Consider the following 16,863-nt stretch of genomic DNA (forward strand, 5'->3'; position numbering starts at 1 on the left):
GGTAGCATATTCCGTTCGAGGCATTTGAGCTGCAGATTACACACTTTTGCGTAGACTATATAGCAGTTCCCAACCTTAGCGGCGACCACCGGTATCTGTTGCAGTGGTTTGAAATAGTGTTTTTAGTACAGCCTGGCCCACACTAGCTTGTTGCTTGGTTTGCACATCTACACAATAGTGTTTAGTGAAAGTGTGCGGTGTTGACCATGTAGCTGCTTTGCAGATATAATCTAGTGGGATGTTCCCTAGGAAAGCCATGGAAGCCCCTATCTTCCGTGTAGAATGGGCTTTAGGGGGAACGGAAAGCGTTCGTTTTGCTTTGTGGTAGCAAATTTGGATGCATTTTACAATCCACCTAGCTATCCCTGATTTTGAGATGGGGTTGCCCTTGTGTGGTGGAGAGAAAGAGACAAACAGTTGTTTGGTCTTTCTGAAAGGTTGTGTTCTTTGGATATAGTAAAGTAAGGCTCGTTTGACATCTAGCGTGTGCAGAGCCCTTTCTGCAACGGTCTGAGGTTGCGAGAAAATACTGGTAATTCTACAGATTGGTTTAGGTGAAAAGGGGAAATGACTTTAGGTAGGAATTTTGGGTTGGTACGGAGAACAACCTTGTTCTGGTGCATTTGACTCTGGGGGGAATTATTCTTTTGAGGCCTTACATGAAGGCTTTAATGGCAGGTACTATGAAAAGTGATAGGTGCTGCCTGTTTTGTAAGTGAGCTGCAATTGCTGCGAGGTGTAGCCGAATGGAGGTATAGGCTAGATTACACCTTTGTAGGTGGAGTAAGTAGCATATGATGTGTTGTATAGACACGTGTAGAGGATTGATTGTGTTGTTATGGCAATACACAGCAAATCTTTTCCACTTGGCAGCGTAGCAGGCTCTAGTGGTAGGGCGTCTAGCTTCTCTGATGACGTTCATACAGTCAGGGGGAAGGTTTGGATACCCGAATTCTAGGATTTCAGGAGCCAGATCGCAAGGTTGAGCTGAGCTGGGTCCGGGTGCCTGATCTCTCCATGGTTCTGGGTTAGGAGGCATGGTGAGAGGTGTAGCTTTTGGTGTGGTACTACTGAGAGTTCCAGCAGCGTGGTGTACCACGGTTCTCTGGCCCACGTTGGAGCTACTAGGATCAGTGTGAGGGAGTGCTGTTGTAGCTTTCGCACCACTAATGGAATGAGTGGGAGAGGCAAAAAAGCATACGCAAATTTGTCTGACCAGTTCATCCATATCGCATATCGCATTTCCTTTGGACAATGGGTGTGGGTATCTGGCGGCGAAGCTTTGGCATTTCGTGGGTGGCGAAGAGGTCTATCTGTGGATGCCCCCACATTTGAAAGAACGGATGAAGAACCTGCGGGTGACGTTCCCACTCGTGGATCTGTTGTGTCTGTCTGCTGAGCAGATCTGCCACAGTGTTTTGGACTCCTGGGACATGTTGAGCTAGGAGAAAGATTTTGTGGGGAATTGCCCACCTCCATATGCTCTGTGCTAATTGAGAGAGCTGTGGAGAGTGTGTGCCGCCTTGTTTTTGAATATAATACATTGCCGTCATGTTGTCTGTGCGAATGAGGACTGCCTTGCCTGAAATCCGTGGTTGAAAGGAATTCAGGGCTAGAAAGATTGCCAGTAACTCCAGATGGTTGATATGGAGTAACTTTTGTTGCGGCGTCCATGTGCCCTGCACTGTGAGGTGTAATAGATGAGCTCCCCAGCCGGAGAGCGATGCGTCCGTTGTTAGTATTATTTGGGGAACCGGGTCCAGGAACGGTCGACCTCTGGAAAGATTTGTGGTGTTCCACCACTGCAGAGAGCGATGGGTGCGACTGTCTACCAACACCAGATCTGTCAGTTGCCCCTGGGCCTGGTTCCATTGGTGCGCTAAGCACTCTTGGAGTGGATGCATCTGGAGTCTTGCGTGAGGCACTATGAAAATGCAAGAGGCCATCATCCCTATCAGTTGCATAAACACTCGTGCTGGAAGGGAGTGTTGAAGTACGAATTTTTGTCGCAAAGCCTGAATGCTTGCAATCCTGGCCGGATTGGGGTAGGCTATCGCTTTTGAGGTGTCTATGGTGGCACCGAGGTATTGTTTTATGTGGGATGGTGTTAGCTGGGACTTTTGGTGGTTCACCGTGAAGCCTAGTTGGCGAAGTAGTTGGATTGTGATGGCGGTGTGGTGTACACATTGGTTGTATGAATTGGCTTTTATCAGCCAATCGTGTAAGTATGGGAAGACGTGAATGCGCTGTCTTCTGAGATGTGCCGCCACCACCGCTAGGCACTTGGTGAATACCCGTGGTGCTGTTGTGACTCCGAACGGGAGCACTTTGAATTGGTAGTGTTGTCCGTCCACTACAAATCCGAGGTACTTTCTGTGAGCATGGTGTACTGGAATGTGGAAGTATGAGTCTTTCAAGTCCAGTGTGGTGAGAAAGTCGTTCTGGGAGAGGAGCGTTACCATGTGAAAATGGTCTGAGTGTATGTATGTGTTTAGGGGCCGGAGATCTAGAATAGGTCGTAGAGTCTCGTCCCTTTTTGGTATTAGAAAATATAGGGAGTAAACCCCCAAATTTTGCTGATTGACAGGAATGTGTTCTATTGCCTATTTTTGTAGGAGGGAGATTACCTCCTGCTTTAGCAATGTGGAATGTTCTTGTGACATTGGGCGTTGCCTGGGTGGAATGTTTGGGGGGGTAGATGTTAATTCCAGGCAGTATCCTGACCAAATTACTTGGGTCACCCATTTGTCTGAGGTGATGGTCTCCCAGACATGAAGGAAATTTGTGAGTCTGCCCCCGACTGGAGTGGAATGGTCTGGGGGGAGCGGTTGTCATTGGATAGTAGGTGTGGCAGAACGGGCGTTGTTTGTTTTGCCTCTACCCTTGTTGTCGTTACCCCTGTAGCCGCCTCTTTGGTAACCTTTTGTAAAGGTGGTCTGAGTAGGGGACATGTACGATGTGGACGCTGTGTCTGAGGAGTGGCCTCTGGATGCACTCTGAAAGGATGAGCGGCGAAAGGAGCGTCTGGGCGGGTGAGACTGTAAAGCCCCCATGGATTTTGCTGTATCCGTGTCCTTTTTCATCTTTTCTAAGATCTCATCCACCTTTGGCCCGAATAGATGTTCGTGGTCAAAGGGATGGTTAAGGATAGAGGCTTGGGCTTCTGGTTTAAACCCAGATACCCTTAACCAAGCATGACAACGGAGAAGGACGCTGGTGTTAATGGCCCTGGAGGCTGTGTCTGCTGCGTCTAGGGCACAACGTATAGAGGTGTTTGTGATTGTTTTACCCTCTTGAATCAACTCGTTGGCTTTACTTTTACATTTTTCAGGGAGATGTTGCATTATGCTCTCTAATTCGTCATAATGAGCCCTGTCATATGTGGCCAGCAGTGCCTGAGTTTGCTATACGACATATGTTGGCGGCCTGGGATGCTGTACGTTTGCCTGAAGCATCTAGTAGTTTTGATTCCTTGTCAGGTGGTGATGCATCGCCTGACGCTTGTGAGTTTGCCCTTTTACGTGCCGTAGAGACCAATAAGGAATCTAGTGGCGCTGGTCCTCTAATGTAAGAGGGATCTGAGGGAGCAGATTTGTACTTCTTTTCGATATGTGGGTTAAGGACCCTGGCTCTAACTGGGTCTTTAAAAACTTCTGCCGCATACTTTACCACCCCTTTGAGCATGGGCAGTATGGAGGTGGACCTCTGTGTAGTATCGAATATGTCTAGGAGTAAATTTTCCTCCACAGGGTCATTATGCATGTCCACCCCATGATAATGTGCTGCTCTTTGCAGAAGATGGTGAAACCCTAGTAAATCTTCAGGTGGAGATGGTCTAGAAGGGTAAATATCGTCTTGTGGGACGTTGGGGATATCTGGTATATAGTAATTGTCCCATGGATCTGGAGATCCTGTAGGGGTGGGGTCTTGTGGCACATCCCCTGTATCATAATATGGGTCCCCATGATCATCATCGTCTGGAGACGGAGTAGGAGAACGATGAGGTGGGGGTGGCAAGGGTGGAGGAGGGGAAGAAGGAGGAGGTGGAGGAGGAGGGGAAGGTATTCTGAATGGAGAGGTAGCCGAGTTCTTCCTCTTTGGAGGTGGAGGCGGAGCAGGCTTCTCCAAATGTCTCTTCTTAGTAGAGAGCGTCAAATGTCCAGTTTTTGGATCCTTGGTAAGAGTTTTTTGCAAGGGATCCAGTGTAAATAGCTCTGGTGAGGTAATTTGGTACGTCGGCGCCGAAGGTGTCGGGGCTGATGATTTTTTAGGTTTTTCCGTGCCGGTTTGATGTTTAGAACCCGGCTTGGGACCCTCTGGTCTCTTGGTCGGCGCCGAGATGTGCTTCGGCTTGGAAGTGTTGGGGGCCTTGTGTGGTTTGGTCGGCACCGAAGATGGCGTCGGTGCCGAAGGGCTGGGTTTCGACCCCGAGGGTTTCGGTGCGGAGCTCGGTGTAGAGGTGGAGGCCGTCTTCTTTTTCGGTGCCGAAGTGTGTTTTTCGGCATCGCTGGCAGGCTGGCTCGAGCCCGAGCCGCCGGAAGGTTTACTTGGCTTCTTCACCGGGCCTGAAGGTGGGATGTGTGAAGCAGTGTCTCTGGTCTTGCCTAGGCCCGGAGGCGAAGGCGTGACCGAAGTCTTTTTGGGTGTCGGCGCGGGTGTGGGAGGGGGTAGATTGGTACTCACGACCCTCTGCGCCGGGGTGATGTCGTCCACATCTGACTCGTCGGCCTCGGAAGCGCTGACGAGATCCTCTTCGGTACGATGATGTTCCGGATCGTCGATGTCGTCTCCGAAGATGTCGACTGGAATGGACGTCGAGGAGTGTGCCATGTTCCTTCTGGCTCTTCGGTCCCGAATAGTCTTTTTGGATTGGAAAGACTTACAGGCCGGACAGTCTCGACCTCGTGTTCCGGGGAGAGGCAAAGGTTGCATACCTCATGCAGATCGGTGTGGGGAAATTTTGACCCACATTGAGGGCACTTTTTAAATGGAGTTCTTTCCATGAGCCGGGACCGGAGCCTGGATAGGCCCGAAGGCCGCCGTCGACGACTGGAACCGAAGGTTTGTGTCGATGAGAAGGCGCGTTGATTGAAGAGATCGTGATCGAAACAATACAGCGATTGGGTGAGTATTGCGCGTCGATTGTCGAACTGGAAGCTGTTCGGAACCGGAGTGCGAAGATCACATCCGAGCCCGATGGCGGAAAAAAACAATCTGAGGATGGATCCGAAGCCCATGCGCAATACGATCCAAAGGAGGAGTCACCGACCTCGTGACTTCCAAACACTTTCCAAGAGGAAAAACAAACTGCAAACATCCGGGCCCAACACACCCTGAACTTTTTGCCTTCCTCCTGTATTTTCTCTGACCGGTTGTTGGCTGTTTTATGACTCTGGGCACTTTACCACTGCTGACCAGTGCTAAAGTGCATATGCTCTCCCTATGGTAAATGAATGTATTGATTAGTGATTCCACGATTGACTGATTTGGTTTACTTGTCAGACCCTAGTATAGTGCACTGAGTGTGCCCAGGGCTTGTAAATCCAAATGCTGCTGGTGGGCTTGCAGCACTGGTTGTGCCACCAACAGAAGCAGCCTTGTAAAATGTGTCTAAGGTCTGCCATTGCAGAGCCTGTGTGCAGTCTGGTACTGTCATGCTGACAGGGCAAGTGCACCCACTTGCCAGTCCCTAAACCTTCCCTTTTCTTCATATCAGACACCCTTATGGTAGGCCCAAGGGCAGGGTGCATTGCAAGTATAAGGGAGGACATGCCCTGATGTGTGTGGCATGTCCCGATAGTGAATTACGGCCATTTTCGTTTTTCATTATTGCAAGGCTACCTGTTCTCCATAGGCCAGAATGGGCTGTTAGATTATTACACGTTTATAATCTTAACTGACTCAGAGAACATGGTAGAAATTCGAGTTTAGTATGCCTGAACTCAGAATGGTGAAATACATCTTTTAGTGAACATGGTTTTAACATTCTGTGTTTGAAAATACCACTTTTAGAAAGTAGGTATATTCTTGTCTAACCATTCAAACCTGCCTCTGCTAGGCTGTGTATTCCTTGTCTGGAGTTTGAGTGACAGGGGCTGGGGAATTCCAGGGGGCTGAGAAATTACCGGAGACAGGGTGAGTCCGCCCAGTGGTGAATAGAGAGAACTACATCTAGATGGGAGGGAGGAGTTGCACCTGCGACCTGAATAGGACAGTGCCTGCCCCCCACAGTGCTGGCTCCACCCCCTGTGGTGCGTCTGATGTCTCTGCCCTGTACTGTGAAAGGAGAGAAGGAATCATGTCAACAAAGTGCTCCAGGGCTGTGCTTTCCCTCCACAATGCTGGCTCCACCTCCTGTGGGGCATCTGATGTTTCTGCCCTGCACTGTGAAAGGAAAGAAGGAGTCATGTAAACAGAAAGCTCAAGAACTGGTTTGGACTGGGCAAAGGCCCCTCGGCCCTCAGAGGACAAAGGATTTTGGGGTATAAGTAGTGGAACCCTGATCCAAAGAATTTAGATCACTTTTGGAACAAGAAGAAACCTTTACTGAGGAGCGGAACCTGAAGAAACTGAGGAGAGACTATCCCTAAGGTGAAGTGCTTCTTAGGGGATTGGCCTGCAGTGGTTTGCCTGACTGCCAAAGGAAGGAGAAGAGACTTTGTGTGCTTATCTCAAATTGTAAGGATCTCCAAGGGCTTGGATCAGAGCTTGCCTCCTGCTGAAGTCTCAGGGACACCAGACTTCAACCCCCAGCTCCCCAGAGTTCTTTGGAAGTGCCTGCTGCTGTTTTGGGCCTTCTGAGGGACTGCGTGTCGCAAGGGGCTGGAAGCGCGACTCAACGAAGCGTGTCGCCGTGGCACTTCTGAACAAGGGTGTCGCCGCTGGAGTTGTCGCACTGCACCGCATCGAGAGAAGCATCTCGCAACTAAGAGGAAGCGTGTCGCCGTCTCTGCTGCCTGCCGTCGCACTTCTGAACAAGGGTGTTGCCGCTGGAGTTGTCGCACTGCACCGCATCGAGAGAAGAGTCTCGCAACGAGGAAGAAGCGTGTCGGCGTCGCTGTTGCTGCCGTCGCACTTCTGAACAAGGGTGTCGCCGCTGGAACTGTCGCATTTCACCGCATCAGAGAAAGCGCCTTGCATCCCCGAGAAGCGCGCCGCCGTCGGAGCTGCTGCCATTGCATTTCTGAACAAGGATGTCGCCGCTGTAGTTGTCGCATCGTGCGGAAGCTTCACGCATCGTGGGAGACGAGTATCGCAGTTGGAGCTGTTGCCGTCACACTTCTGAACAAGGGTGTCGCCGCTGCAGTCCACTCATCGAACCGAGAGCTTCTCGCATCCCCGGAGAAGCGTGCCGCATCTGGAAGATCTTCACGTCTTTATTTCTTTGCACCAGAACTTTGCCGCATTTCCATCGCTGCTACATTGCTGGTCGTAGAAGCGCAACGCATCGTAGGGTACACTGACGCAAAGTGTTGCATCTTAAGAACTGAACTAAGCTAAAAACTACCATCTTAAAGTAATAGTATTGTGTATTTTTGTTGTTTATGGTCTTGTGGTAAATCTATATAAAGTATACTTATTTTTTATATAAAACCTGTGTGGTGTCCATTTGTAGTGTTGTCACTGGATTACTGTATGTGGTCACAAATGCTTTACACACTGCCTCTGAGATCAGCCTGCCTGCTCGTGCCAAGCTACCAAGGGGGTGAGCAGGGGTTATTTTAGGAGTGTACCCACTTACCCTGACTAGAGGCAAGGCACCCTATTTGTCACAAGTGCATACCTGTGCCAACTAGAGACCCCCAAATCAAACAGTATATATATATATATATATATATATATATACCTGCAAAACTAAGTTGCTTGGTTTAGTTTAGGTGATGACTGTCGCATGGTGGGATGGTTCACCTGTTTTTCCACCTACATGCACGTAAGAAAAAAGTTGCAGTACGGGAATTTCTTCTGTGGGTGGCCAAAAATTGGAACATGTAAAATCTTACACTTTCTTGGGAAAAATAGTGTGTGGCAACCTAAGTGACAAAGCCCATATAGAAAATAACATCTGTAAAGCTACTACGCAGGGGAAAAGCTTGGGCTCCCTTTACAGATATACTGGAAAAATACATTTTGCACTTTTATTAGAGGTATTTCGTGCAAAAATCCCTGCTTCACTGTTGTATGGTATTGAATTGCTCGATATAGAGAATTTTTTTTTTTTTAAATACAACCGAAGGCCACATTTTAAGGAGCCTAGCCTCAGTCAACTCTGCTTGCCCTGTGGCTGCTCTCAGGTTAGAATTTGGTTTAAGAAGTAGCTGGGTACAGGGTCTTGCGGGGATAGTGCGATGGGTTGTAAGCCTGGTAAAGGGTGATCCTGATACATTAAGATTTTTAATTCAGAAGGAAATATTAGAAAGTTTAAAAGAACAGTCATTAATTCTTAAAAATGTTAGGACTGCGGTTAATTAGCTGCAATTGAATGAGTCTCTGCTCTTCACCCTATCTTCATATCAATTAAGGGCCACTTTGAAAGAGGCCACTTGGGAATTACGTTTCACAAGGGATAGGGAAGCTCGCATTTTAAAGAGGGGTATCCACCCAGCCACAGACTCCTGGGTGATAAATAAAGTACAGGCCTATATTTCCTGGAACCTGCCCCATGGAGTGCGCCACTTTTGGCTATTATTGAGGCAGGGTATGCTCCCCTTAAATACCGTACTGTCTAAATGATATGGTTCTCCCCGATCTGTAATTTTTGTAATAATACCATTCAGAATGTTAATCATGTGCTATTTATTTTACAATTATCCATTTTCTCGGCCTCTGGACTAATTGATTCTATTTATGAACCACCAAATGAAATATTCTGTCATAGGATTTTTAACTTTAAGTGTTTTTTAAATTTGTATTAACGCTCATTAGATGAAGGGAGCAATTATTAACTTTGGTTTTTAACCTGTCGTTATACAGTACTAAGGGCATAAAGGAAATTTTAATTATTTCTTTTTGTATAAAATATTATGTTTTGTATTTGGAGATTTTTTTTGTCGGCTTTCGCTTAGGATTGTAGAAACGATGTTGCATAAAAATTCTCATATGTTGTTGGTTTTTCAGTTTATGTGGATCTCTTTGGAGTTCCAAGATCATAAATAAATAAACTTGAAACTATTATGTACTGCTTACTAGTCTGATGTGAATCTATAAAAGATACAATACTGGAGAAAAAACAAGTTACTTACCTGTACACTGGTTCTCCAGTATTGATGTATTTTATAGATTCACATGCGGCCTTCCATTCTCCCCTTACATGTGCACCCTTCCATAACTCTTATTTTACTAACTAAACCCGTTCTCAAAATCGGAGGTATGGTGGCCCTGCAGGGGATGGATACTCAGGGGTCTGCGATGTGATTGGCTGGAATTTGAATGTTCTTTAATTAGGCTAACTGGTTACTAAATACTGTTGATTCTCAAGGGAGATTGTCCTTTTGGCTTTTATATTGCAATTTTACTGTTAGCGTGGGACTCCCACCATGATGACGAGCAAGATTCAAGCATGTGAATCTATAAAAGGTATCCATACTGGAGAACCACAGTGTACAGGTAAGTAACTTGTTTTTTCTCGTCAGCAATAACATCAGCCACGCTCAAAGTAAGCCCTCAGTGTCTCTGAAACAATGACTATATTCCACAAAAACAAGGTGGTCCTAAGGTTTTACCCCAAGTTTGCCCCAAAGATTCTGTGAGGATTGCATTTGAGACTGTCCTAAATGCTATCTACATTAACCTGCCTCCTTGAATGAGGACGTGTATGAGAGACAAGGGACACCCTACTCACACGGAACCAGGGTACATACTATATAAACAGAAACAATGGTTCCGGAGGACAAATGTAGTTAATATAAAATAACAATCATAGGCTCAATGGCGCTAAAAGAGGCAGGTGGATGTCAAAGAGAGATATAAAACTATATACTACAGGATGTTTTGAATTTCAAAAGTTTATATATACAATTTCAATTGAAATTCAGGATCAGGTGCATAGTGTCCCCAGTAAACATGAAACCTACATAATAATTTGTAACATACCAAGACGGTTTCTTTATTTACAAAGTTGACCAAAACACAATTAACAAATGGACACAGCCTTTTAATGCAGTAACAGAGGCCGATAAATGGTTCACTTTGAAATTGCCAACGACGTTTCGACCCTGCCAACAGTGAAGGGTCCCTTCAGGACCTAGCAATGCAGGGACATCTGAATTGAGAATCAGCTGTCAAAGTGAGAGGAGTGAGACCCAAGGAAGAAAAAATTTGAGGGAGGGTAGTCACAGAGAACCCAGCCGGGAACCCAGTAAGGGGGAAGCACTGACAGCTGTATGCGTGCAGCAATTGAATTGCTGCATCAGTATATGAGTATGTCATGGCAAAACACGAGGATGAGCGCTTCACCATGAGGCTCACAGAGTGAATCATCAATTGGTAACGTGAAGCCGCAGGCATCAGCTTCAATGCAGTCCGTGAATAATTGCTCTTTAATCGTTCCAGACACAACAGTTTGTGTGGATAAAGAATTCTCCGTTTAGATGATATCTCGAGGAAAACCGGAGAGGCTGCACGTGTCGGGTTCGGTAAAGATGAGGAAACTGCACGAGTCGGTATCTAACAAGTGGAGATGGACTTGCACAGTTTCCTCATCTTTATCGAAGTCGACACTGCTGAGGAAAGGAAGGGAGCAGGGCTGCTTTTGGACCCCTCAGTCCAGCACTGATGCCAGGCAGCTATCTTGGTTTACCACTACATATTCTGATGACATTACGCTCCTAAGGCGGAACAATGTTAGATTTTACAAGCATTTCAGAGCAACAGATTTTTCTAGATCTAAGTTGTTGTGGACTCTTTTCCATTATGATAAACCTACTGTTGTCCTCTCAGCTATCAACCAAAACCACACAACAACTGCCTCACTCTTTTAAGAGCAAGACAGACAAATGAGCACACTTGTTCTTGGAAGGGCTTGACCACGCATTGTACTGCTACTAGCGTAGAAAAAGTAGGTAAAAAAGCGTAAAAGCTTTTGATCAGGCACACAAAAGTTGATGGGAGGAATGCTTGCAATAAGTCTAACCAATGGCAATCGCTTGGGGTAGCCTTCCATCTTATTCTTTTACCCTAATGCCAACTCAGTTTGGACCCAGCCATATGCAAAACAGTCATGACCCTGTTCCAATAATTACATTACAGCCAAAACTGCCAGGCCAAAATTTACAGATTGATTCAGACGTAGAAATCACTTCTACAAGAATCTGCACATCATTTTGAAACAATTCTTTGATTCAGTTAGACTGTTCTTGCAAATTTAGGTTTTTGTAATGGAAGAAGTCAGGAGACATGCCACCACACTGAAATGATTGTACATTTTGTTGTAGGAATACAACATCAGTCCTAGGTAGGTGTTCTCGTCTACCTGGAATCTTTTGCGTGAATGCGAACGGTGAAGCAGATCTGTCAATCACCACTGGAAAGGCCATGCTAGGCAAGTAGAATCTTTCCTGTTTCTACTTCAATTTGATCAGCACCAGTTGTAGGTGAGGTGTGGCAGAAAAGAGTGGTGCAAGGCAATTCCACAGGTCATCTATAGCATATTCCACTCTGATCCTGTTTCTGGGTACCTATATATTCAAAGTCTTGGCCTTCTAGATTTGAGACTAGGCCTATTTTTGGTTCTCCACAAATGTGGAAGAAATGAACAAGTGCACTGGTGTAGATGACTAGTTTGCTTTCACGTTTTCTATTTCTGTGTGATTGAGTGTGATTATTGAGACATCCCAATTTCAAATAGCTTAAGCTTCCCTCTAGAGTATCTTGTCAGCTGTTTGTTAGTTCAGATAATACATTGTTTTTATATTGTCTATTTAAATCGACACTAACTTGGTTTCCATCATGGGATCCATAGATTTAAGGGTTACGTAATCGGCCCGAGTTGCAGAATGCCAATATGGTAAAATATTTTATCACGCAGTTTCTTTGAAGCTTTTCCTCACTAGAACCGAATGGAGAGTTTATGCCTTTCACCCTTAGTACCAAGTGCACTGGTCAATTGCCTTTGTTTGCTACATTCTTCGGACCACTTGTGAGCTTAATCCTATATCGTAGGGGCCTTTCAAGTGGAATGTTTGGTGGAGGAATATCAAATCTTGACACAAACTCCCCTCAAAATAACAATTTGTCGTTCTTTGATTTCTTTCAGATGATTAAAATCTCCCCTACCACAGTGGATGATGGTAATCAAGCAACTACTGTGTTGCAGTTAGATTTTCCTGTAGGGGCTGACGAGTGCCAGCTCCTACTTCGCTAGATGTACTTTTAAGGTGGGAGTGGAATGTCGCTTGTGAGCGATGTGCCAAAATGGCAGCGGCCTCACCCATCTGGGTTAGAGAGAGTCAGATATTTCTGCAATGCAAATGAGCTCACATCTAGACCAGCGAATCTGCACATTCTGGTATGACCCGTGGTCTAAGGGGGCCGTGGCCTGGCAAAACAAAAAACAACCTTCAACGAGGCCCCAATGGGGCTATCTAGGTCTGTCATTTGATGCCTAAATAAAGAAAATTAAAAAAACTGAACCTACCTTCCTGTCATACATCCGAACTTCAATGCTACTGTGGGAACGAAGGCTGTCAACTACCACTGGTATCCCAGACAATAAGATACTATTTCATTCAAACTGAACAAGGAAGTTTCCTTGTCAAATGTTTAATTGGTTATGGCTCAGGAAATGGGCATACATAATTTAAACTGTTAGCTATCCCGGTGCCTACTGATTATGGATATTGTTTGGCTAGTAAAAGATTATTTATTAATTTTGGAACAACACAATTTGTTTTCACGTGTATTGGAACTTCATCGTTATTTACACAGGTCATGACGCTATGGAAAGGTCTTAGAAATGCTTTTATAGCCGCACTCCTTTTAGAGCCCACCCATCCCCCCAAAACCCTTCATCCCACTTAAAAAACTACATAGGACTCATTCTCCATAATATTCAGGATTATTATCTTGGGTACAAGCCAAGTTATCTTAGGGGTCTACAAATGCAACTATCAGCTGCTCCCATTTTCAGAATTCCTCCTCTAGTTTTTCATTAGTACATACCAAAGACTTCCTCCTTTCCTCAGCCATTGTCCATTCACACACCTCTTTATACCATTTCTCAAACAAGTTTAGTTAGTTGTAACCAATGTCCTGCGATATATCTTAACCAAAACCTGATCTAATCCTACAAATGTATGCCTCCATTTCACCTTTTTTTGTTTTTTTATGTAGTGCAAGAACACTAGGTCTTACCATGCATAACTGCATTCACTCAGAATGCCTACAACTGGTTGCACCTATTTACATCACAATCTGTCACTGTGGAACATTTCCACACCACATGTATCATATACAATTGTTCAGTATCACACCAATGGTAGGGGTCTGATTAGAGTGGGCAAGTCTTGTGGATCACAGTAGCCGTTTAATATACCCTATGGTTTCTTCCACTGAGTGAGCTTAAAACACTAATGATACTTTTCAGTACATCTTTAAAAAAGTTCCTACTCTGAATACGTTAGGAGCTCCAACAACTCACCATGCCATTTACAACATTTCTGCATTTCATAACCCTAGATGCATGGAAAACCGTAGTATACTCACTCATTCTGTCCAGACTAGACTACTGAAACAGTTTGTATGTACATGAACATGCAGCAGAAACATCTTCACAGGCTTCAGGTTCTCCAGAATGCGGCTGCTAGACTTCTTTTCCGGAACTCCTAAATTCAGTCACATTAAACATGTGATCATGGACCTTCACTGGCTTCCCCATCATAAAAAGATTTAAATACAAAGCACTCTGCATAGCCTATAAGGCTTCCTAAAATTCGGACCCTGCCTTCTTCAGACGAAAGCTAGTCTGGTATCTTCCCAGCAGTAATCTTCGATCCTCCAGCTCAAACTTCCGGACAATCCCCAGATTCAAAAAAGCCTTCTGGGGAGGTTAGAGTTTCATCCTAAGGACTGCTAAAACCTGGAATGCTGTACCACTTTCCATTTGTTCCTTCTCAAGTCTCCTGGATTTTAGGAAGGCCTTGAAGACTTGGCTCTTCTCCCACTAGTTTGTCCAGGTTTGGTACTAGAAGGCAGCGCTGGGATGCCTTAGGGTAGCTGCACGCTGTATAAAAACCCCAAAACATTAACATCTTATCTGTGGCAGACCTTATGGACCTTCCCAGCAGAGCGCTCCACATACAATATCAATTGACCTTCTTCGAAAAGTTCTGGGGGCATCTTAGATTCCAGCAGACTGGCTAGGAAATCACTTAGTCTACCACTAATCCAGTAGACAACAGAAATTGATCACCAACACACCAAAGTTTCCTGTGGATTCTTCAAATGCGTGAAAGCATTCCTCATACTGATCATCCATTAAAAAGCAACGTAGGCCAGCCTACGGTAAATTCTGTCATTTAGCGCAGGCTAGCCTTTTTACCATAAAAAATGTCTTCAGCATTGAGGTTTAGTGATATTCAAGCCAGCCCCATGCAATGTGCCCAAGAGCACATAGGATTCTCCAACTTAGTTTGCTTTAAAATATATGTTAAAATTGCATTTGTCCTGACAAAGTGAATTCAAATGTTTTTACCAGTCGCAACCTTAATGTGTAGCTTCATAAGAAGTTAGGTCATAAAATACAGGAAGTTCCAGACTCATAAGTAGATCTCACCAGAGTTACACCAGCTTTGTCTTACAGCATATACACGAGTACTCCCTGTAAACTTGCAAGGGTCATAATATTTGGTATCACATTTAGTTTTGTATTTAGCATTCAGAACGTAACTTATGTTTTCCCTGGATCCTCAGGTATACTTTGTCATTTTCACAATGTAAGCTCTCAAAGAGGTTTTGAGGGACTGTTCATACAACAAAACATATTTGCAACACACAATGATGCTTGTAATAAACTACGTAGATCTAGAATGAAAGGGTGGTCAGCATTTGTCCAGCACTTCGATAGGGGCATACATTTGTTTCGTTTTGTTATGGATACCGCTTCCTCACCCTACATCCCCAAATTGAGAAGTGCACCTGACCTTTGCATGATGGTACTTGTGTTCCTCCAGCATGGCCTCTTTACCAGACGCACACAGAAGTCTCCAGAAGTAGGCCAGCATGGCTGCCTTGCAGAGCCGACTGCTAGAGGCGAGGCCATCCTGAACAGGTGAGCTGGGACCAAGAAAAAAAAAAAAAGTTACCTGTGGGAACAAAACCTCCAACTCAACACATTTTCCATTTACTTATTTCTGCAAAATCCTATTACACTAATGCAGTGCTCCCATGGACATTCACAATGCCTCACCTGCTATAATGAAAATGTATTGTTCTCTCCCATGCCAGTCCATGATCCATTTTCTATCAGCCCCACACCCTCCTGAATTGTCTTGGGCATCCTTAACCCTCAGCACCACGAGACCCTCACTGCGCTTTACCAACCCTGATGAACAAGTTACTTACCTTCGGTAACGATGTATCTGTAAGAAACATTAGTTAGTTAGATTCCTCACCTTAGCAATACCCCTTGCGCGTCCGTCGTCGGAATGACGTTGTCGGAGTACTTAGACGCCGCCCTTGCGCGCTGACGTCAGTTCTTATACATAGCTTTCCGTGCCAGGGACGCTGAGCCATGCAAGAGACCGACACTGGTGCCAAAAAATCTAGGGCCCTGAAAGGAAGAACCTTAACCCTAGATGTCGGTTCGCAGAACGGGGAGGCTGGGTGGGTCGGTGAGGAATCTAACTAACTAATGTTGCTTACAGATACATCGTTACCGAAGGTAAGTAACTTGTTCATCTGAAAGAAACACATTAGTTAGATTCCTCACCTTAGAATAGATTCCCCAGCAATACCAACCCCGGAGGTGGGCCTGCAAACCAAGGTCACACCAGAAAGTCCTGGAGAACAGAACGGCCAAAGTGGCCATCTCTCCGGACTTGGCTGTCCAGGCAATAGTGCTTGGCGAACGTGTGCAGTGAAGCCCACGTCGCCGCCTGACAGATGGCCTGCAAGGGGACTCCCCGTCCCAGGGCAGTTGTCGCCGCTGTGGCCCGGGTGGAATGGGCTCGCAGCCCAACAGGAGGGACCTTTTTCGCCAAGGAATAGCAGAGTTTAATACACAGCCCAACCCATCGCGAGATGGTGCGCTTGTGCACAGCTTTACTTTTCTTCGCACCTACATATCCAACAAAAAGTTGGTCGTCCACCCGGAACTGTTTTGTGCGGTCTAAATAAAATGACAGCGCACGTTTTGGGTCCAGACGGTGGAGCCTCTCTTCATCTTTTGAAGGATGCGGAGGCGGAAAGAAGGTGGGCAGCGTGACAGACTGCCCGATGTGAAAGGGAGTCACGACTTTAGGAAGAAAAGGAGGACGTGTCCGGAGGACAACCTTATCCGGATGAACCGAAAGGAAGGGAGGCTTAGCTGACAGAGCCTGGAGCTCACTCACCCGCCTAGCGGAGGTGATAGCCACCAGGAAGGCAGTTTTTAGAGTCAGTAGACGAATGGGACAGTTGTGAAGGGGCTCAAAGGGAGTGCACATCAGAAAAGTGAGAACAAGGTTCAAGTCCCACTGAGGCATTACGAATGGAACAGGAGGGAACATATGAGTAATGCCCTTGAGAAAACGGGAGACAACAGGGGACTTGAAAAGAGAAGGCTGATCAGGAAGCCTTAAGAAAGCAGAGATTGCAGCACGATAACCGTTCAAGGTGCCCAGAGCAGAGCCCTGCTGGGCTAAAGAAAGAAGAACGAGGAGAACCTCAGAA

General features: G+C 45.8%; 1 protein-coding gene across 5 annotated transcripts in view; it reads right to left on the bottom strand.

Moving 5' to 3' along the window:
* Positions 1-16,863, bottom strand: part of LOC146797977 (adenosine deaminase domain-containing protein 2-like) — a 427,814-nt gene that overhangs the window by 103,817 nt on the left and 307,134 nt on the right. For all 5 annotated transcript variants that reach the window (XM_085627831.1, XM_085627833.1, XM_085627832.1 and 2 more), the window contains one exon: positions 15,135-15,267. In XM_085627831.1, coding sequence (XP_085483957.1) covers positions 15,135-15,267 — 133 coding nt within the window. The remainder of the gene's footprint in view (positions 1-15,134; positions 15,268-16,863) is intronic.

This window comes from Triturus cristatus, chromosome 9 (assembly GCF_964204655.1).
Source record: "Triturus cristatus chromosome 9, aTriCri1.1, whole genome shotgun sequence".
In the NCBI taxonomy this organism is placed as follows: Eukaryota; Metazoa; Chordata; class Amphibia; order Caudata; family Salamandridae; genus Triturus; species Triturus cristatus.